General features: G+C 55.2%; 1 protein-coding gene across 1 annotated transcript in view; it reads right to left on the bottom strand.

The window, feature by feature from the left end:
* The window catches only part of EMILIN1 (elastin microfibril interfacer 1), a 117643-nt gene that overhangs the window by 9686 nt on the left and 85649 nt on the right, over positions 1 to 22308 (bottom strand). Inside the window, exons 6-7 of the mRNA XM_075595122.1 lie at positions 9452 to 9469; positions 6947 to 7081 (exon numbers count right to left, since the gene is read on the bottom strand). Coding sequence (XP_075451237.1) covers positions 6947 to 7081; positions 9452 to 9469 — 153 coding nt within the window. The remainder of the gene's footprint in view (positions 1 to 6946; positions 7082 to 9451; positions 9470 to 22308) is intronic.

Here is a 22308-nt window from a genome sequence, read left to right as displayed (position 1 = left end):
TGACATTCTATATTGTGTGAATAAGGGGAGGTCATTCAACAGATGCTAGTCCCTAAAGGGTTGATTAAAACGGTGTTCACCCTAGCCCATACTCTCCCATGGGGTGGTCATTTGGGCAGAGATAAAACCATGGACCGCATCTCGTCCCGGTTTTACTGGCCAGGCATACATGGTGACATCATGAAACTATGTGAGACATGTCCTGAATGCCAGTTAACTAGCCAAAAAGGACAGAAGCCGGCTCCCTTGGTTCCTCTGCCCTTGGTAGCCGTCCCATTCGAGAGAATTGGGGTAGATCTGGTCGGACCTTTAGAACCCTCTGCGAAGGGACATAAATTTATACTCGTTGTGGTAGATTATGCCACCAGATATCCTGAGGCCTTCCCTCTGAGATCAGCCCCTGCTAAACAGGTTGCTCACAGGCTGTTAGAACTGTTCTCTAGGGTAGGACTTCCCCAAGTAATGTTAACCGACCAGGGAACAAATTTCATGGCAAAGTTAATGCAGGATGTCCTAAAGTTATTGGAGGTAAAATCCGTCCGGACCTCAGTCTACCATGCTCAGACTGATGGATTGGTAGAGAGGTTTAACCGTACTTTAAAAACCATGCTTAGGAAGTTTGTGGACACTGAAAAGCGAGCTTGGGATGAAATTCTCCCTTTCCTGTTGTTTGCGGTACGAGAAGTTCCCCAATCATCCACAGGCTTCTCCCCATTTGAGCTCCTATATGGACGCCAACCTCGGGGTATTCTCGACCTACTAAAGGAATCCTGGGAGGAGGAGCCTTCCCCCTCCAAGAATACCCTTCAGTATGTCATAGACCTTAGAAACCGCCTAGACATGATAGGTCGGTTTGCTAAGGAAAACCTCAAATCTGCCCAAGAACGTCAAGAGAGGCAGTACAACCAAAATGCTCGCTTGAGGGTCTTCCAACCTGGGGACCAAGTGATGCTACTACTACCGACATCAGAGAGTAAACTCCTTGCGAAGTGGCAGGGTCCTTTCCAAGTTCTCCGCCGCACCGGGGAGGTGAACTATGAGATCTCTCAACCAGGGTCCAGGAAGGGTAAACAAATCTACCACGTGAACCTCCTGAAACCCTGGAAAACGATGAGATCGCTGTTCATCCACCCTCGGGAAGGAGAGACGGATTTGGGTCCGCAGCTTCCAAAGGGTAGTACGTACAATGACCATCAGGTTCCCATGGGAGGGCAGTTAACAACGGAACAACGGTCAGACCTACTAGAATTATGTGACCAGTTCCTAGATGTTTTTTCGGAGCTGCCAGGGCAGACTAATTTAGTGTCCCGTAGGATTGAGACAGAACTTGGCGTAAAAGTACGGTCCCGTCCCTATAGATTGCCAGAGGGCCGAAAAGACCTGGTAGAGAGGGAGATAATAGACATGTTGGAATTGGGCATAATCGAGGAGTCCCACAGCGAATGGTGTAGCCCTATCGTGTTGGTCCCAAAACCAGATGGGAAGGTGAGGTTTTGCGTGGATCTGCGAAAGGTAAATGCTGTATCCAGATTTGATGCATATCCAATGCCTAGGGTGGATGAATTGCTTGACTCGCTTGGGAAAGCAGAGTATATCTCTACCCTAGATATCACGAAAGGATATTGGCAGATACCTCTAGCGGAAAAATCCAAATACAAAACTGCCTTCGCCACCCCTCTCGGGTTATACCAATTCGTCACTATGCCATTTGGGTTACATGGGGCTCCAGCCACGTTCCAAAGGTTAATGGACAAGGTACTACGACCCCATAGGGCATATGCCGCGGCCTACTTGGATGACATTGTCATCTATAGCAGACACTGGCAGTCTCATATAAAAAGGTTAAGGGCAGTCCTAACGTCCTTAAGAGAAGCAGGGCTCACTGCAAATCCCAAAAAATGTGCCCTGGGTAAATCCACTACAAAGTACTTGGGCTATGCCATTGGGGGAGGGATAGTAAGGCCACTAGCTAGCAAGGTGGCCGCCATAAAGGAAGTCCCCACCCCACAGACAAAGACACAGGTCCGCTCCCTTTTGGGGTTAGCAGGGTATTACCGGCGGTTTAGCCCCAATTTTTCAGAAATATCTGCACCCCTAACAGATCTGACAAAAAAGAGTGCCCCGACCCAAGTTAAATGGTCTTGGGAGTGCCAAGACGCCTTTGACATGCTAAAAAAGTACATGTCAGAGGGCCCCGCTCTTCGGAGCCCAGATTTTAAAGAGCCTTTCATCATCCAGACGGATGCCTCAGAGGTAGGACTGGGAGCAGTGCTGTCTCAGCAATTCTGTTCCCAAGGGGCAGAGCGCGGGCGTTTCTCTCACCGCAGAGCGCGGGCGTTTCCCTCACCGCAGAGCGCGGGCCTTTCCCTCACCGCAGAGCGCGGGCGTTTCTCTCACCGCAGAGCGAGGGCGTTTCCCTCACCGCAGAGCGCGGGCGTTTCCCTCACCGCAGAGCGCGGGCGTTTCCCTCACCGCAGAGCGCGGGCGTTTCCCTCACCGCAGAGCGCGGGCGTTTCCCTCACCGCAGAGCGCGGGCGTTTCCCTCACCGCAGAGCGCGGGCGTTTCCCTCACCGCAGAGCGCGGGCGTTTCCCTCACCGCAGAGCGCGGGCGTTTCTCTCACCGCAGAGCGCGGGCGTTTCCCTCACCGCAGAGCGCGGGCGTTTCCCTCACCGCAGAGCGCGGGCGTTTCTCTCACCGCAGAGCGCGGGCCTTTCCCTCACCGCAGAGCGCGGGCGTTTCCCTCACCGCAGAACGCGGGCGTCTCCCTCACCGCAGAGCGCGGGCGTTTCCCTCACCGCAGAGCGCGGGCGTTTCCCTCACCGCAGAGCGGGGGCGTTTCCCTCACCGCAGAGCGCGGGCGTTTCCCTCACCGCAGAACGCGGGCGTCTCCCTCACCGCAGAGCGCGGGCCTTTCCCTCACCGCAGAGTGCGGGCGTTTCCCTCACCGCAGAGCGCGGGCGTTTCCCTCACCGCAGAGCGCGGGCGTTTCTCTCACCGCAGAGCGCGGGCCTTTCCCTCACCGCAGAGCGCGGGCGTTTCCCTCACCGCAGAACGCGGGCGTCTCCCTCACCGCAGAGCGCGGGCGTTTCCCTCACCGCAGAGCGCGGGCGTTTCCCTCACCGCAGAGCGCGGGCGTTTCCCTCACCGCAGAGCGCGGGCGTTTCCCTCACCGCAGAGCGCGGGCGTTTCCCTCACCGCAGAGCGCGGGCGTTTCCCTCACCGCAGAGCGCGGGCGTTTCCCTCACCGCAGAGCGCGGGCCTTTCCCTCACCGCAGAGTGCGGGCGTTTCCCTCACCGCAGAGCGCGGGCGTTTCTCTCACCGCAGAGCGCGGGCGTTTCCCTCACCGCAGAGCGCGGGCGTTTCCCTCACCGCAGAGCGCGGGCGTTTCCCTCACCACAGAGCGCGGGCGTTTCCCTCACCGCAGAGCGCGGGCGTTTCTCTCACCGCAGAGCGCGGGCGTTTCCCTCACCGCAGAGCGCGGGCGTTTCCCTCACCGCAGAGCGCGGGCGTTTCTCTCACCGCAGAGCGCGGGCGTTTCCCTCACCGCAGAGCGCGGGCGTTTCCCTCACCGCAGAGCGCGGGCGTTTCCCTCACCGCAGAGCGCGGGCGTTTCCCTCACCGCAGGGCGGGCGTTTCCCTCACCGCAGAGCGCGGGCGTTTCCCTCACCGCAGAGCGCGGGCGTTTCCCTCACCGCAGAGCGCGGGCGTTTCCCTCACCGCAGAGCGCGGGCGTTTCTCTCACCGCAGAGCGCGGGCGTTTCCCTCACCGCAGAGCGCGGGCGTTTCCCTCACCGCAGAGCGCGGGCGTTTCCCTCACCGCAGAGCGCGGGCGTTTCCCTCACCGCAGAGCGCGGGCGTTTCCCTCACCGCAGAGCGCGGGCGTTTCCCTCACCGCAGAGCGCGGGCGTTTCCCTCACCGCAGAGCGCGGGCGTTTCCCTCACCGCAGAGCGCGGGCGTTTCCCTCACCGCAGAGCGCGGGCGTTTCCCTCACCGCAGAGCGCGGGCGTTTCTCTCACCGCAGAGCGCGGGCGTTTCCCTCACCGCAGAGCGCGGGCGTTTCCCTCACCGCAGAGCGCGGGCGTTTCTCTCACCGCAGAGCGCGGGCGTTTCCCTCACCGCAGAGCGCGGGCGTTTCCCTCACCGCAGAGCGCGGGCGTTTCTCTCACCGCAGAGCGCGGGCGTTTCCCTCACCGCAGAGCGCGGGCGTTACCCTCACCGCAGAGCGTGGCATTTCCCTCACCGCAGAGCGCGGGCGTTTCCCTCACCGCAGAGCGCGGGCGTTTCCCTCACCGCAGAGCGCGGGCGTTTCTCTCACCGCAGAGCGCGGGCGTTTCTCTCACCGCAGAGCGCGGGCGTTTCCCTCACCGCAGAGCGCGGGCGTTTCCCTCACCGCAGAGCGCGGGCGTTTCTCTCACCGCAGAGCGCGGGCGTTTCCCTCACCGCAGAGTGCGGGCGTTTCCCTCACCGCAGAGCGCGGGCGTTTCCCTCACCGCAGAGCGCGGGCGTTTCCCTCACCGCAGAGCGGGCGTTTCTCTCACCGCAGAGCGCGGGCGTTTCCCTCACCGCAGAGCGCGCGCGTTTCTCTCACCGCAGAGCGCGGGCGTTTCCCTCACCGCAGAGCGCGGGCGTTTCCCTCACCGCAGAGCGCGGGCGTTTCCCTCACCGCAGAGCGCGGGCGTTTCCCTCACCGCAGAGCGCGGGCGTTTCCCTCACCGCAGAGCGCGGGCGTTTCTCTCACCGCAGAGCGCGGGCGTTTCCCTCACCGCAGAGCGCGGGCGTTTCCCTCACCGCAGAGCGCGGGCGTTTCCCTCACCGCAGAGCGCGGGCGTTTCTCTCACCGCAGAGCGCGGGCGTTTCCCTCACCGCAGAGCGCGGGCGTTTCTCTCACCGCAGAGCGCGGGCGTTTCCCCCACCGCAGGGCGCGGGCGTTTCCCTCACCGCAGAGCGGGCGTTTCCCTCACCGCAGAGCGCGGGCGTTTCCCTCACCGCAGAGCGCGGGCGTTTCCCTCACCGCAGAGCGGGCGTTTCCCTCACCGCAGAGCGCGGGCGTTTCCCTCACCGCAGAGCGCGGGCGTTTCCCTCACCGCAGAGCGCGGGCGTTTCCCTCACCGCAGAGCGCGGGCGTTTCCCTCACCGCAGAGCGCGGGCGTTTCTCTCACCGCAGAGCGCGGGCGTTTCTCTCACCGCAGAGCGCGGGCGTTTCCCTCACCGCAGAGCGCGGGCGTTTCCCTCACCGCAGAGCGCGGGCGTTTCTCTCACCGCAGAGCGCGGGCGTTTCCCTCACCGCAGAGCGCGGGCGTTTCCCTCACCGCAGAGCGCGCGCGTTTCTCTCACCGCAGAGCGCGGGCGTTTCCCTCACCGCAGAGCGCGGGCGTTTCCCTCACCGCAGAGCGCGGGCGTTTCCCACACCGCAGAGCGCGGGCGTTTCCCTCACCGCAGAGCGCGGGCGTTTCTCTCACCGCAGAGCGCGGGCGTTTCCCTCACCGCAGAGCGCGGGCGTTTCTCTCACCGCAGAGCGCGGGCGTTTCTCTCACCGCAGAGCGCGGGCGTTTCCCTCACCGCAGAGCGGGCGTTTCCCTCACCGCAGAGCGCGGGCATTTCCCTCGCCCCAGAGCGCGGGCGTTTCCCTCACCGCAGAGCGCGCGTTACTCTGACTGCGGAGCGTTAAGAGGAATAACCCTGCTGGGGATGTACCCCATTATTCAGAATGTGAGGTGAACATAAAGATAATGTGAGAACAAGTTTCTGACAAGTGAAGTGTAGCGGGGTCATTGGGAATCCACCAGAGGGAGAGTTTAGCGGGGGACCCCCGGCTGCTATTCTACCCAATGGGCTGGCAGTAATTCACCGGCTTGCCAGTAGTTGGTATGGGGGTTTCCCCTTCACCTTTGGTACTGCACTTGAGTGACAGCAGGGGGTGGTACATCCTGTTGTAGCTGGGACAATGGGGTGCCCGCCTTCTGGCCGTACTTAAGGGCAGGACCGCCCTAAATTTGGAGGTTTGTTCCTTCCCTCTGAGGTCACACGTCTGGGAGCCTGAGATTGGGGCCTTCCCTGCGGGGAGGAGTGTGATTGTACCTCTGCCTCCGCTAGGGAGGTGGGGAAGAGCTAGGATGGCTGCGGGTGCCTTTAACCTCTAGTGACGGTCCAGGGACCATCTCCAGTGAGAGCTGATCTAAAGAGACTGTATCCGGCAGAAGACTGCTGTGAAGCTGTTGTGTTACTGCAGAGTGTGTAGTAATAAACCGTTCCTGTTTGCAATATACCGCCGCCCTGGTGTGTGATCTAACGGGGGAAAGAGTACAAGTTCTACCGTGGGAGATCATCTCCATATCCCTGGAGCCTATGGCAGATGGAGGCGCTGCACTGCTAAGTATTATGTGGGGTATGAACCCCAGAAGCCTGTTCCTGTGTCCCAAAGTCACCGCGGACGACTCAGCCCTCCTGTTACCAGCAGGTATAAGCACCACATACCCTGTAATGGCCCCTATCTGCGAGGGGGGGGGGGAGGGGGGGTTCAAGCACTGTTACAGAAGGACCACGAGGAACTGAATTATTATTATTATTCCGTGCATCAAAATCAAGAGTGGCCAACACCAGGCCTCAAGAGCCACCAACAGGTCAGGTTCTCAGGATATCCCTGCTTCAGCAGAGGTGGCTCAATTATAATGACTGCACCCCCTGTGCAGAAGCAGGGATAGCCCCAATACGTCACCTGTTGGTGGCCCTTGAGGACTAGACATGGCTGCCCCTGTGCTGAAGCAGGGATATCCCCAATACATCACCTGTTGGTGGCCCTTGAGGACTAGACTTGTCCGACCTGTGCTGAAGCAGGGATATCCCCAATACGTCACCTGTTGGTGGCCCTTGAGGACTAGACTTGGCCGACCTGTGCTGAAGCAGGGATATCCCCAATACATCACCTGTGTCCTAAATACTCACCGGTTGACGGGTCGTAAGCGTTGCCATCATTCACCAGGATTTTGTCAAAGGCGACGGTTCCGGGCTCCAGCTGCGGGTACGTGAGGGCGGCGGAGAAGGAGACCTGGGGCGCAAAGGCTGCTTCTCCTATGGGACCTGGGGGAAGAAAGGAGCAGCATTGTATGGTGATGCGGAGTATGTGCAGTACTCTTCCTAACCCTCTTCCTTCTCAGATACAATAGGAATGAAAGCTGCAATGCCCCAGTACTGTGTTAGGGCTGTTATATACAGTACAGCGTGCGGCGTGCGTGCCTGTGCGAACGTGTGTGTGTGTGTGTGTGTGTGTGTGTGTGTGTGTGTGTGTGTGTGTGTGATTTATTATTTATTTAAAAAAAAACCATTGGTAGAACTAATATATTAAATTTGTGTAGACACACAAATACACACACACACACACACACACACACACGCATACATATGTACAGGTTAGACACATGTAACAGACGTGTGACCCGCGGAGCGCTGTCAGCGACAGGGGTTCAGGTTACACACATGTAACAGGCGTGTGACACAGAGCGCTGAGCGGCAGGGGTTCAGGCTACACACATGTAACAGGCGTGTGACACAGAGCGCTGTCAGCGGCATGGGTTCAGGTTACACACATGTAACAGGCGTGTGACACAGAGCGCTGTGAGCGGCAGGGGTTCAGGTTACACACATGTAACAGGCGTGTGACACACAGAGCGCTGTGAGCGGCAGGGGTTCAGGTTACACACATGTAACAGGCGTGTGACAAAGAGCGCTGTGAGCGGCAGGTGTTCAGGTTACACACATGTAACAGGCGTGTGACAAAGAGCACTGTGAGCGGCAGGGGTTCAGGTTACACACATGTAACAGGCATGTGACACAGAGCGCTGTCAGCGGCAGGGGTTCAGGTTACACACATGTAACAGGCGTGTGACACAGAGCGCTGAGCGGCAGGGGTTCAGGCTACACACATGTAACAGGCGTGTGACACAGAGCGCTGTCAGCGGCATGGGTTCAGGTTACACACATGTAACAGGCGTGTGACACAGAGCGCTGTGAGCGGCAGGGGTTCAGGTTACACACATGTAACAGGCGTGTGACACAGAGCGCTGTGAGCGGCAGGGGTTCAGGTTACACACATGTAACAGGCGTGTGACACAGAGTGCTGTGAGCGGAATGGGTTCAGGTTACACACATGTAACAGGCGTGTGACAGAGCGCTGAGAGCGGCAGGGGTTCAGGTTAAACACATGTAACAGGCGTGTGACACAAAGAGCGCTGTGAGCGGCAGGGGTTCAGTTTACACACATGTAACAGGCGTGTGACACAGAGCGCTGTGAGCGGCAGGGGTTCAGGTTACACACATGTAACAGGCGTGTGACACACAGAGCGCTGTGAGCGGCAGGGGTTTAGGTAACACACATGTAACAGGCGTGTGACACAAAGAGCGCTGTGAGCGGCAGGGGTTCAGGTTACACACATGTAACAGGCGTGTGACACAGAGCGCTGTGAGCGGCAGGGGTTCAGGTTACACACATGTAACAGGCGTGTGACACACAGAGCGCTGTGAGCGGCAGGGGTTCAGGTTACACACATGTAACAGGCGTGTGACAAAGAGCGCTGTGAGCGGCAGGTGTTCAGGTTACACACATGTAACAGGCGTGTGACAAAGAGCACTGTGAGCGGCAGGGGTTCAGGTTACACACATGTAACAGGCATGTGACACAGAGCGCTGTCAGCGGCAGGGGTTCAGGTTACACACATGTAACAGGCATGTGACACAGAGCGCTGTCAGCGGCAGGGGTTCAGGTTACACACATGTAACAGGCATGTGACACAGAGCGCTGTCAGCAGCAGGGGTTCAGGTTACACACATGTAACAGGCGTGTGACAGAGCGCTGTCAGCGGCAGGGGTTCATGTTACACACATGTAACAGGCGTGTGACACAGAGCGCTGTGAGCGGCAGGGGTTCATGTTACACACATGGAACAGGCGTGTGACACAGAGCGCTGTGAGCGGCAGGTGTTCAGGTTACACACATGTAACAGGCGTGTGACACAGAGCGCTGTGAGCGGCAGGGGTTCAGGTTACACACATGTAACAAGCGTGTGACACAGAGTGCTGTGAGCGGCAGGGGTTCAGGTTACACACATGTAACAGGCGTGTGACAGAGCGCTGTGAGCAGCAGGGGTTCAGGTTACACACATGTAACAGGCGTGTGACACACAGAGCACTGTGAGCGGCAGGGGTTCACGTTACACACATGTAACAGACGTGTGACACACAGAGCGCTGTGAGCGGCAGGGGTTCAGGTTACACACATGTAATAGATGTGTGACGTGCGGAGCGCTGTGTGCGGCAGGGGTTCAGGTTACACACATGTAACAGGCGTGTGACACACAGAGCGCTGTGAGCGGCAGGGGTTCACGTTACACACATGTAACAGACGTGTGACACACAGAGCGCTGTGAGCGGCAGGGGTTCAGGTTACACACGTACCTTGTTCTCCTCGCAGACCTGAAGAGGAAGAAAAGGAAGAGGAGGAGAAATGTCATTACATTGTAGCAGTTGTATTGTATTGTATGTCTTTATTTATATAGCGCCATTAATGTACATAGCGCTTCACAGCAGTAATACATGTGGTAATCAAATAAATAACAGATAATATAAATAACAGATCATGGGAATAAGTGCTTTAGACATTAAGGAAGAGGAGTCCCTGCCCCGAGGAGCTTACAGTCTAATTGGTAGGTAGGGAGAACGTACAGAGACAGGAGGAGAGAGTTCTGGTAAGTGCGTCTGCAGGGGGCCAAGCTTTATGTATCATGAGTCCAGTATTATCCACAGTGCTATTCATATGCTTCTTTAAGCAAGTGTGTCTTAAGGTGGGTCTTAAAGGTGGATAGAGAGGGTGCTAGTCGGGTACTGAGGAGAAGGGCATTCCAGAGGTGTGGGGCAGTCAGTGAGAAAGGTTTAAGGCGGGAGAGGGCTTTAGATACAAAGGGGGTAGAAAGAAGACATCCTTGAGAAGAACGCAAGAGTCGGGGTGGTGCATAGCGAGAAATTAGGGATGAGATGTAAGGAGGGGCAGAAGAATGTAAAGCTTTAAAAGTGAGGAGAAGAATGGAGTGTGAGATGCGGGATTTGATCGGAAGCCAGGAGAGGGATTTCAGGAGGGGAGATGCTGAGACAGATCTAGGAAAGAGTAGAGTGATTCTGGCAGCAGCGTTTAGGATAGATTGTAGGGGAGACAGGTGAGAGGCAGGAAGGCCGGACAACAGGAGGTTACAGTAATCAAGACGGGAGAAAATGAGGGCCTGAGTCAGAGTTTTAGCAGTCGAGCAACAGAGGAAAGGGCGTATCTTTGTTATATTGCGGAGGAAAAAGCGACAGGTTTTAAAAATGTTTTGAATGTGAGGGGCGAATGTGAGAGAGGAGTCGAGTGTGACCCCTAGGCAGCGTGCTTGGGCTACTGGGTGAATGATGGTAGTTCCAACAGTAATGTGGAAGGAGGTAGTAGGGCCAGGTTTGGGAGGAGGTATGAGGAGCTCTGTTTTAGCCATGTTGAGTTTAAGGCGACGGAGGGCCATCCAGGATGATATAGCAGAGAGACATTCAGAAACTTTGGTTTGTACAGCAGGTGTAAGGTCGGGTGTTGAGAAATATATTTGTGTGTCGTCAGCATAGAGGTGATATTTAAACCCAAAAGATGTTATTAGGTCACCTAGAGAGAGTGTGTACAGAGAAAAGAGAAGAGGTCCCAGGACAGAGCCCTGGAGTACCCCCACAGAGAGATCAATAGAGGAGGAGGAAGTGTTAGCAGAAGAGACACTGAAAGTACGATGGGAGAGGTAGGAGGAGATCCAGGATAGAGCTTTGTACTGAATACCAAGAGTATGGAGAATGTGAAGGAGAAGAGGGTGGTCCACGGTGTCAAATGCTGCAGAGAGGTCGAGAAATATGAGCAGAGTGTAATGACCTCTGTCTTTGGCAGCATGGAGGTCGTCAGTTATTTTAGTGAGGGCTGTTTCCGTGGAGTGAGCAGAGCGGAAGCCAGATTGTAGAGGGTCTAGGAGAGTATAGGTGTTGAGAAAATGGAGCAAGCGAGAGAATACAAGACGTTCAAGGAGTTTGGAGGCAAAAGGCAGGAGGGAGACAGGTCGATAGTTAGAAAGACAGGTAGAGTCAAGCTTGCTGTTTTTGAGTAATGGTATAACTGTTGCATGTTTGAAGGAGGATGGAAAAGTTCCAGAGCAGAGGGAGGAGTTAAAAATGTGTGTGAGCGTAGGGATTATAGTAGGAGCAAGAGGTTTTAGGAGATGGGAGGAAATGGGGTCAAGAGGGCAAGTGGTAGAGGGCGAAGAGGCGATCAACAGTGACACATCCTCCTCTGAGACAGTGGAAAAAGAGTCAAGCAGTTTCCCCAGATATCATTAGTAAAACCCTCCCTTACATTGCATTGTCAGGTAATATTGCTGGAGTACTTAAGTCAGTCTATATTGGCTGTGTAACATTTAAGTGTCACACGTGAAGTCTCTGTGAAGTTGAATTGGAGGTAAAGAAAGACAACAAGAAATGAGCACTTCCTCACCAATCCGGAACCGGGGACAACCGGGGTTTCTAAATACTGCTAAATACCAACCTGCATCTCATTATACCCTCCCAGGCCTGATTTATACACCTCTCTCACCTACTCCTCATCTCCCCCAATACCTGGGACCTCTCCTCTCCTACCTCTCTCCCTGCATCTCATCATACCCTCCCAGGCCTGATTTATACACCTCTCTCACCTACTCCTCATCTCCCCCAATACCTGGGACCTCTCCTCTCCTACCTCTCTCCCTGCATCTCATCATACCCTCCCAGGACTGATTTATACACCTCTCTCTCACCTCCTACTCCTCATCTCCCCCAATACCTGGGACCTCTCCCCTCCTACCTCTCTCCCTGCTTCTCATTATACCCTCCCAGGCCTGATTTATACACCTCTCTCTCACCTCCTACTCCTCATCTCCCCCAATACCTGGGACCTCTCCCCTCCTGCTTCTCTCCATGTATCTCATTATTTCCCCCCCAGGCCTGATTTATACACCTCTCTCACCTCCTACTCCTCATCTCCCCCAATACCTGGGACCTCTCCCCTCCTCCGTCTCTCCCTGTATCTCATTATACCCTCCCAGGCCTGATTTATACACCTCTCTCTCACCTCCTACTCCTCATCTCCCCCAATACCTGGGACCTCTCCTCTCCTACCTCTCTCCCTGCATCTCATTATTCCCCCCCAGGCCTGATTTATACACCTCTCTCTCACCTCCTACTCCTCATCTCCCCCAATACCTGGGACCTCCCCCCTCCTACCTCTCTCCCTGCATCTCATTATTCCCCCCCCAGGCCTGATTTATACACCTCTCTCACCTCCTACTCCTCATCTCCCTCAATACCTGGGACCTCTCCTCTCCTACCTCTCTCCCTGCATCTCATCATACCCTCCCAGGCCTGATTTATACACCTCTCTCACCTCCTACTCCTCATCTCCCCCAATACCTGGGACCTCTCCCCTCCTACCTCTCTCCCTGCATCTCATTATACCATCCCAGGCATGATTTATACACCTCTCTCTCACCTACTCCTTATCTCCCCCAATACCTGGGACCTCTCCCCTCCCACCTCTCTCCCTGCATCTCATTATACCTCCCAGGCCTGATTTATACACCTCTCTCTCACCTCCTACTCCTCATCTCCCCCAATACCTGGGACCTCTCTCTGCCTCCCTCTCTCCCTGCCTCTCATTATACCTCCCAGGCCTGATTTATACACATCTCTCTCACCTCCTACTCCCCATCTCCCCCAATACCTGGGACCTCTCCCCTCCTACCTTTCTCCCTGCATCTCATTATACCCTCCCAGGCCTGATTTATACACCCGCTCTCTCACCTCCTACTCCTCATCTCCCCCAATACCTGGGACCTCTCCCCTCCTACCTCTCTCCCTGTGTCTCATTCTACCCTCCCAGGCCTGATTTATATACCTCTCTCTCTCACCTCCTACTCCTCATATCCCCCAATACCTGGGACCTCTCCCCTCCTACCTCTCTGCCTGCATCTCATTATACCCTCCCAGGCCTGATTTATACACCTCTCTCACCTCCTACTCCTCATCTCCCCAATACCTGGGACCTCTCCCCTCCTACCTCTCTCCCTGCATCTCATTATACCCTCCCAGGCCTGATTTATACACCCGCTCTCTCACCTCCTACCCCTCATATCCCCCAATACCTGGGACCTCTCCCCCCCTACCTTTCTCCCTGCCTCTCATTATACCCTCCCAGGCCTGATTTATACACCTCTCTCTCACCTCCTACTCCTCATCTCCCCCAATACCTGGGACCTCTCCCCTCCTACCTCTCTCCCTGTGTCTCATTCTACCCTCCCAGGCCTGATTTATACACCTCTCTCACCTACTCCTCATCTCCCCCAATACCTGGGACCTCTCCCCTCCTACCTCTCTCCCTGTGTCTCATTATGCCCTCCCAGGCCTGATTTATACACCTCTCTCACCTACTCCTCATCTCCCCCAATACCTGGGACCTCTCCTCTCCTACCTCTCTCCCTGCATCTCATCATACCCTCCCAGGCCTGATTTATACACCTCTCTCACCTACTCCTCATCTCCCCCAATACCTGGGACCTCTCCTCTCCTACCTCTCTCCCTGCATCTCATCATACCCTCCCAGGACTGATTTATACACCTCTCTCTCACCTCCTACTCCTCATCTCCCCCAATACCTGGGACCTCTCCCTGTATCTCATTATACCCTCCCAGGCCTGATTTATACACCTCTCTCACCTCCTACTCCTCATCTCCCCCAATACCTGGGACCTCTCTCCTCCTCCCTCTCTCCCTGCCTCTCATTATACCTCCCAGGCCTGATTTATACACTTCTCTCTCACCTCCTACTCCTCATCTCCCCTAATACCTGGGACCTCTCCTCTCCTACCTCTCTCCCTGCATCTCATTATACCATCCCAGGCCTGATTTATACACCTCTCTCTCACCTACTCCTCATCTCCCCCAATACCTGGGACCTCTCCCCTCCTACCTCTCTCCCTGCATCTCATTATGCCCTCCCAGGCCTGATTTATACACCCGCTCTCTCACCTCCTACCCCTCATATCCCCCAATACCTGGGACCTCTCCCCCCCTACCTCTCTCCCTGCCTCTCATTATACCCTCCCAGGCCTGATTTATACACCTCTCTCTCACCTCCTACTCCTCATCTCCCCCAATACCTGGGACCTCTCCCCTCCTACCTCTCTCCCTGTGTCTCATTCTACCCTCCCAGGCCTGATTTATACACCTCTCTCACCTACTCCTCATCTCCCCCAATACCTGGGACCTCTCCCCTCCTACCTCTCTCCCTGTGTCTCATTATGCCCTCCCAGGCCTGATTTATACACCTCTCTCACCTACTCCTCATCTCCTCCAATACCTGGGACCTCTCCCCTCCTACCTCTCTCCCTGCATCTCATTATACCCCCCAGGCCTGATTTATACACCTCTCTCTCACCTACTCCTCATCTCCTCCAATACCTGGGACCTCTCCCCTCCTACCTCTCTCCCTGCATCTCATTATACCTCCCAGGCATGATTTATACACCCCTCTCTCACCTCCTACTCCTCATCTCCTCCAATACCTGGGACCTCTCCCCTCCCACCTCTCTCCCTGTATCTCATTATACCCTCCCAGGCCTGATTTATACACCTCTCTCACCTCCTACTCCTCATCTCCCCCAATACCTGGGACCTCTCTCCTCCTCCCTCTCTCCCTGCCTCTCATTATACCTCCCAGGCCTGATTTATACAATTCTCTCTCACCTCCTACTCCTCATCTCCCCTAATACCTGGGACCTCTCCTCTCCTACCTCTCTCCCTGCATCTCATTATACCATCCCAGGCCTGATTTATACACCTCTCTCTCACCTACTCCTCATCTCCCCCAATACCTGGGACCTCTCCCCTCCTACCTCTCTCCCTGCATCTCATTATGCCCTCCCAGGCCTGATTTATACACCCGCTCTCTCACCTCCTACCCCTCATATCCCCCAATACCTGGGACCTCTCCCCCCCTACCTCTCTCCCTGCCTCTCATTATACCCTCCCAGGCCTGATTTATACACATCTCTCTCACCTCCTACTCCTCATCTCCCCCAATACCTGGGACCTCTCCCCTCCTACCTCTCTCCCTGTGTCTCATTCTACCCTCCCAGGCCTGATTTATACACCTCTCTCACCTACTCCTCATCTCCCCCAATACCTGGGACCTCTCCCCTCCTACCTCTCTCCCTGTGTCTCATTATGCCCTCCCAGGCCTGATTTATACACCTCTCTCACCTACTCCTCATCTCCTCCAATACCTGGGACCTCTCCCCTCCTACCTCTCTCCCTGCATCTCATTATACCCCCCAGGCCTGATTTATACACCTCTCTCTCACCTACTCCTCATCTCCTCCAATACCTGGGACCTCTCCCCTCCTACCTCTCTCCCTGCATCTCATTATACCCTCCCAGGCCTGATTTATACACCCCTCTCTCACCTCCTACTCCTCATCTCCTCCAATACCTGGGACCTCTCCCCTCCCACCTCTCTCTCTGTATCTCATTATACCCTCCCAGGCCTGATTTATACACCTCTCTCACCTCCTACTCCTCATCTCCCCCAATACCTGGGACCTCTCCCCTCCTACCTCTCTCCCTGCATCTCATTATACCCTCCCAGGCCTGATTTATACACTTCTCTCTCACCTCCTACTCCTCATCTCCCCTAATACCTGGGACCTCTACTCTCCTACCTCTCTCCCTGCATCTCATTATACAGTACCATCCCAGGCCTGATTTATACACCTCTCTCTCACCTACTCCTCATCTCCCCCAATACCTGGGACCTCTCCCCTCCTACCTCTCTCCCTGTGTCTCATTATACCCTCCCAGGCCTGATTTATATACCCCTCTCTCACCTCCTACTCCTCATCTCCTCCAATACCTGGGACCTCTCCCCTCCTACCTCTCTCCCTGTGTCTCATTATACCCTCCCAGGCCTGATTTATACACCTCTCTCTCACCTCCTACTCCTCATCTCCCCCAATACCTGGGACCTCTCCCCTCCTACCTCTCTCCCTGCATCTCATTATACCCTCCCAGGCCTGATTTATACACCTCTCTCTCACCTCCTACTCCTCATCTCCTCCAATACCTGGGACCTCTCCGCTCCTACCTCTCTCCCTGTGTCTCATTATACCCTCCCAGGCCTGATTTATACACCTCTCTCTCACCTCATACTCCTCATCTCCCCCAATACCTGGGACCTCTCCCCTCCCACCTCTCTCCCTGTATCTCATTATACCCTCCCAGGCCTGATTTATACACCTCTCTCACCTACTCCTCATCTCCTCCAATACCTGGGACCTCTCCCCTCCTACCTCTCTCCCTGCATCTCATTATACCCTCCCAGGCCTGATTTATACACCTCTCTCTCACCTCCTACTCCTCATCTCCTCCAATACCTGGGACCTCTCCCCTCCCACCTCTCTCCCTGTATCTCATTATACCCTCCCAGGCCTGATTTATACACCTCTCTCACTTCCTACTCCTCATCTCCTCCAATACCTGGGACATCTCCCCTCCTACCTCTCTCCCTGCATCTCATTATACCTCCCAGGCCTGATTTATACATCTCTCTCTCACATCCTACTCCTCATATCCCCCAATACCTGGGACCTCTCCCCTCCCACCTCTCTCCCTGCATCTCATTATACCCCCCAGGCCTGATTTATACACCTCTCTCACCTCCTATCCCTCATCTTCCCCAATACCTGGGACCTCTCCCCTCCCACCTCTCTTCCTGCATCTCATCATACCCTCCCAGGCCTGATTTATACACCTCTCTCTAACCTCCTAATCCTCATCCCCCCCAATACCTGGGACCTCTCCCCTCCTACCTTTCTCCCTGCATCTCATCATACCCTCCCAGACCTGATTTATACACCTCTCTCTCACCTCCTACTCCTCATCTCCCCCAATACCTGGGACCTCTCCCCTCCTACCTCTCTCCCTGCATCTCATTATACCCTCCCAGGCCTGATTTATACACCTCTCTCTCACCTCCTACTCCTCATCTCCCCCAATACCTGGGACCTCTCCCCTCCTACCTCTCTCCCTGCATCTCATTATACCCTCCCAGGCCTGATTTATACACCCGCTCTCTCACCTCCTACCCCTCATATCCCCCAATACCTGGGACCTCTCCCCTCCCACCTCTCTCCCTGCATCTCATTATACCTCCCAGGCCTGATTTATACACCTCTCTCTCACCTACTCCTCATCTCCCTCAATACCTGGGACCTCTCCCCTCCTGCCTCTCTCCCTGCATCTCATCATACCTCCCAGGCCTGATTTATACACCTCTCTCTCACCTCCGACTCCTCATCTCCCCCAATACCTGGGACCTCTCCCCTCCCACCTCTCCCTGCATCTCATTATTCCCCCCCAGTCCTGATTTATACACCTCTCTCACCTCCTACCCCTCATCTCCTCCAATACCTGGGACCTCTCCCCTCCTACCTTTCTCCCTGCATCTCATTATACCCTCCCAGGCCTGATTTATACACACCTCTCTCACCTCCTACTCCTCATCTCCCCCAATACCTGGGACCTCTCCCCTCCTGCCTCTCTCCCTGCATCTCATTATACCATCCCAGGCCTGATTTATACACCTCTCTCCCACCTCCTACTCCTCATCTCCTCCAATACCTGGGACCTCTCCCCTCCTACCTCTCTCCCTGCATCTCATTATGCCCTCCCAGGCCTGATTTATACACCTCTCTCTCACCTACTCCTCATCTCCCCCAATACCCGGGACCTCTCCCCTTCTACCTCTCTCCCTGTATCTCATTATACCCTCCCAGGCCTGATTTATACACCTCTCTCGCCTCCTACTCCTCATCTCCTCCAATACCTGGGACCTCCCCCCTCCTACCTCTCCCCCTGCATCTCATCAGACCCGCCCAGGCCTGATTTATATACCTCTCTCTCACCTACTCCTAATCTCCCCCAATTCCTGGGACCTCTCCCCTTCTATCTCTCTCCCTGTATCTCATTATGCCCTCCCAGGCCTGATTTATACACCTCTCTCTCTCACCTCCTACTCCTCATCTCCCCCAATACCTGGGACCACTCCCCTCCTACCTCTCTCCCTGCATCTCATTATACCCTCCCAGGCCTGATTTATACACCTCTCTCTCTCACCTCCTACTACTCATCTCCCCTAATACCTGGGACCTCTCCTCTCCTACCTCTCTCCCTGCATCTCATCATACCCTCCCAGGCCTGATTTATACACCTCTCTCTCACCTACTCCGCCCTCCCATGCCTGATTTATACACCTCTCTCTCTCACCTCCTACTCCTCATCTCCCCCAATACCTGGGACCTCTCCCCTCCTACCTCTCTCCCTGCATCTCATTATGCCCTCCCAGGCCTGATTTATACACCTCTGTCTCTCACCTCTTACTCCTCATCTCCCCCAATACCTGGGACGTCTCCCCTCCTACCTCTCTCCCTGCATCTCATTATACCCTCCCAGGCCTGATTTATACACCCGCTCTCTCACCTCCTACCCCTCATATCCCCCAATACCTGGGACCTCTCCCCTCCCACCTCTATCCCTGCATCTCATTATACCTCCCAGGCCTGATTTATACACCCCTCTCTCACCTACCCCTCATATCCCCCAATACCTGGGACCTCTCCCCTCCCACCTCTCTCCCTGCATCTCATTATACCTCCCAGGCCTGATTTATACACCTCTCTCTCACCTACTCCTCATCTCCCTCAATACCTGGGACCTCTCCCCTCCTGCCTCTCTCCCTGCATCTCATCATACCTCCCAGGCCTGATTTATACACCTCTCTCTCACCTCCGACTCCTCATCTCCCCCAATACCTGGGACCTCTCCCCTCCCACCTCTCCCTGCATCTCATTATTCCCCCCCAGTCCTGATTTATACACCTCTCTCACCTACTCCTCATCTCCTCCAATACCTGGGACCTCTCCACTCCTACCTCTCTCCCTGCATCTCATTATACCCCCCAGGCCTGATTTATACACCTCTCTCTCACCTACTCCTCATCTCCTCCAATACCTGGGACCTCTCCCCTCCTACCTCTCTCCCTGCATCTCATTATACCTCCCAGGCCTGATTTATACACCCCTCTCTCACCTCCTACTCCTCATCTCCTCCAATACCTGGGACCTCTCCCTGTATCTCATTATACCCTCCCAGGCCTGATTTATACACCTCTCTCACCTCCTACTCCTCATCTCTCCCAATACCTGGGACCTCTCTCCTCCTCCCTCTCTCCCTGCCTCTCATTATACCTCCCAGGCCTGATTTATACACTTCTCTCTCACCTCCTACTCCTCATCTCCCCTAATACCTGGGACCTCTCCTCTCCTACCTCTCTCCCTGCATCTCATTATACCATCCCAGGCCTGATTTATACACCTCTCTCTCACCTACTCCTCATCTCCCCCAATACCTGGGACCTCTCCCCTCCTACCTCTCTCCCTGCATCTCATTATGCCCTCCCAGGCCTGATTTATACACCCGCTCTCTCACCTCCTACCCCTCATATCCCCCAATACCTGGGACCTCTCCCCCCCTACCTCTCTCCCTGCCTCTCATTATACCCTCCCAGGCCTGATTTATACACCTCTCTCTCACCTCCTACTCCTCATCTCCCCCAATACCTGGGACCTCTCCCCTCCTACCTCTCTCCCTGTGTCTCATTCTACCCTCCCAGGCCTGATTTATACACCTCTCTCACCTACTCCTCATCTCCCCCAATACCTGGGACCTCTCCCCTCCTACCTCTCTCCCTGTGTCTCATTATGCCCTCCCAGGCCTGATTTATACACCTCTCTCACCTACTCCTCATCTCCTCCAATACCTGGGACCTCTCCCCTCCTACCTCTCTCCCTGCATCTCATTATACCCCCCAGGCCTGATTTATACACCTCTCTCTCACCTACTCCTCATCTCCTCCAATACCTGGGACCTCTCCCCTCCTACCTCTCTCCCTGCATCTCATTATACCTCCCAGGCATGATTTATACACCCCTCTCTCACCTCCTACTCCTCATCTCCTCCAATACCTGGGACCTCTCCCCTCCCACCTCTCTCCCTGTATCTCATTATACCCTCCCAGGCCTGATTTATACACCTCTCTCACCTCCTACTCCTCATCTCCCCCAATACCTGGGACCTCTCTCCTCCTCCCTCTCTCCCTGCCTCTCATTATACCTCCCAGGCCTGATTTATACAATTCTCTCTCACCTCCTACTCCTCATCTCCCCTAATACCTGGGACCTCTCCTCTCCTACCTCTCTCCCTGCATCTCATTATACAGTACCATCCCAGGCCTGATTTATACACCTCTCTCTCACCTACTCCTCATCTCCCCCAATACCTGGGACCTCTCCCCTCCTACCTCTCTCCCTGCATCTCATTATGCCCTCCCAGGCCTGATTTATACACCCGCTCTCTCACCTCCTACCCCTCATATCCCCCAATACCTGGGACCTCTCCCCCCCTACCTCTCTCCCTGCCTCTCATTATACCCTCCCAGGCCTGATTTATACACATCTCTCTCACCTCCTACTCCTCATCTCCCCCAATACCTGGGACCTCTCCCCTCCTACCTCTCTCCCTGTGTCTCATTCTACCCTCCCAGGCCTGATTTATACACCTCTCTCACCTACTCCTCATCTCCCCCAATACCTGGGACCTCTCCCCTCCTACCTCTCTCCCTGTGTCTCATTATGCCCTCCCAGGCCTGATTTATACACCTCTCTCACCTACTCCTCATCTCCTCCAATACCTGGGACCTCTCCCCTCCTACCTCTCTCCCTGCATCTCATTATACCCCCCAGGCCTGATTTATACACCTCTCTCTCACCTACTCCTCATCTCCTCCAATACCTGGGACCTCTCCCCTCCTACCTCTCTCCCTGCATCTCATTATACCCTCCCAGGCCTGATTTATACACCCCTCTCTCACCTCCTACTCCTCATCTCCTCCAATACCTGGGACCTCTCCCCTCCCACCTCTCTCCCTGTATCTCATTATACCCTCCCAGGCCTGATTTATACACCTCTCTCACCTCCTACTCCTCATCTCCCCCAATACCTGGGACCTCTCCCCTCCTACCTCTCTCCCTGCATCTCATTATACCCTCCCAGGCCTGATTTATACACTTCTCTCTCACCTCCTACTCCTCATCTCCCCTAATACCTGGGACCTCTCCTCTCCTACCTCTCTCCCTGCATCTCATTATACAGTACCATCCCAGGCCTGATTTATACACCTCTCTCTCACCTACTCCTCATCTCCCCCAATACCTGGGACCTCTCCCCTCCTACCTCTCTCCCTGTGTCTCATTATACCCTCCCAGGCCTGATTTATATACCCCTCTCTCACCTCCTACTCCTCATCTCCTCCAATACCTGGGACCTCTCCCCTCCTACCTCTCTCCCTGTGTCTCATTATACCCTCCCAGGCCTGATTTATACACCTCTCTCTCACCTCCTACTCCTCATCTCCCCCAATACCTGGGACCTCTCCCCTCCTACCTCTCTCCCTGCATCTCATTATACCCTCACAGGCCTGATTTATACACCTCTCTCTCACCTCCTACTCCTCATCTCCTCCAATACCTGGGACCTCTCCCCTCCTACCTCTCTCCCTGTGTCTCATTATACCCTCCCAGGCCTGATTTATACACCTCTCTCTCACCTCATACTCCTCATCTCCCCCAATACCTGGGACCTCTCCCCTCCCACCTCTCTCCCTGTATCTCATTATACCCTCCCAGGCCTGATTTATACACCTCTCTCACCTACTCCTCATCTCCTCCAATACCTGGGACCTCTCCCCTCCTACCTCTCTCCCTGCATCTCATTATACCCTCCCAGGCCTGATTTATACACCTCTCTCTCACCTCCTACTCCTCATCTCCTCCAATACCTGGGACCTCTCCCCTCCCACCTCTCTCCCTGTATCTCATTATACCCTCCCAGGCCTGATTTATACACCTCTCTCACTTCCTACTCCTCATCTCCTCCAATACCTGGGACATCTCCCCTCCTACCTCTCTCCCTGCATCTCATTATACCTCCCAGGCCTGATTTATACATCTCTCTCTCACATCCTACTCCTCATATCCCCCAATACCTGGGACCTCTCCCCTCCCACCTCTCTCCCTGCATCTCATTATACCCCCCAGGCCTGATTTATACACCTC

The sequence above is a fragment of the Ascaphus truei genome, chromosome 4 (genome assembly GCF_040206685.1).
Source record: "Ascaphus truei isolate aAscTru1 chromosome 4, aAscTru1.hap1, whole genome shotgun sequence".
Classification (NCBI taxonomy): domain Eukaryota; kingdom Metazoa; phylum Chordata; class Amphibia; order Anura; family Ascaphidae; genus Ascaphus; species Ascaphus truei.
Note: the sequence above shows the minus strand (reverse complement) of the source record. Positions and strands in the feature narration are given on the sequence as shown.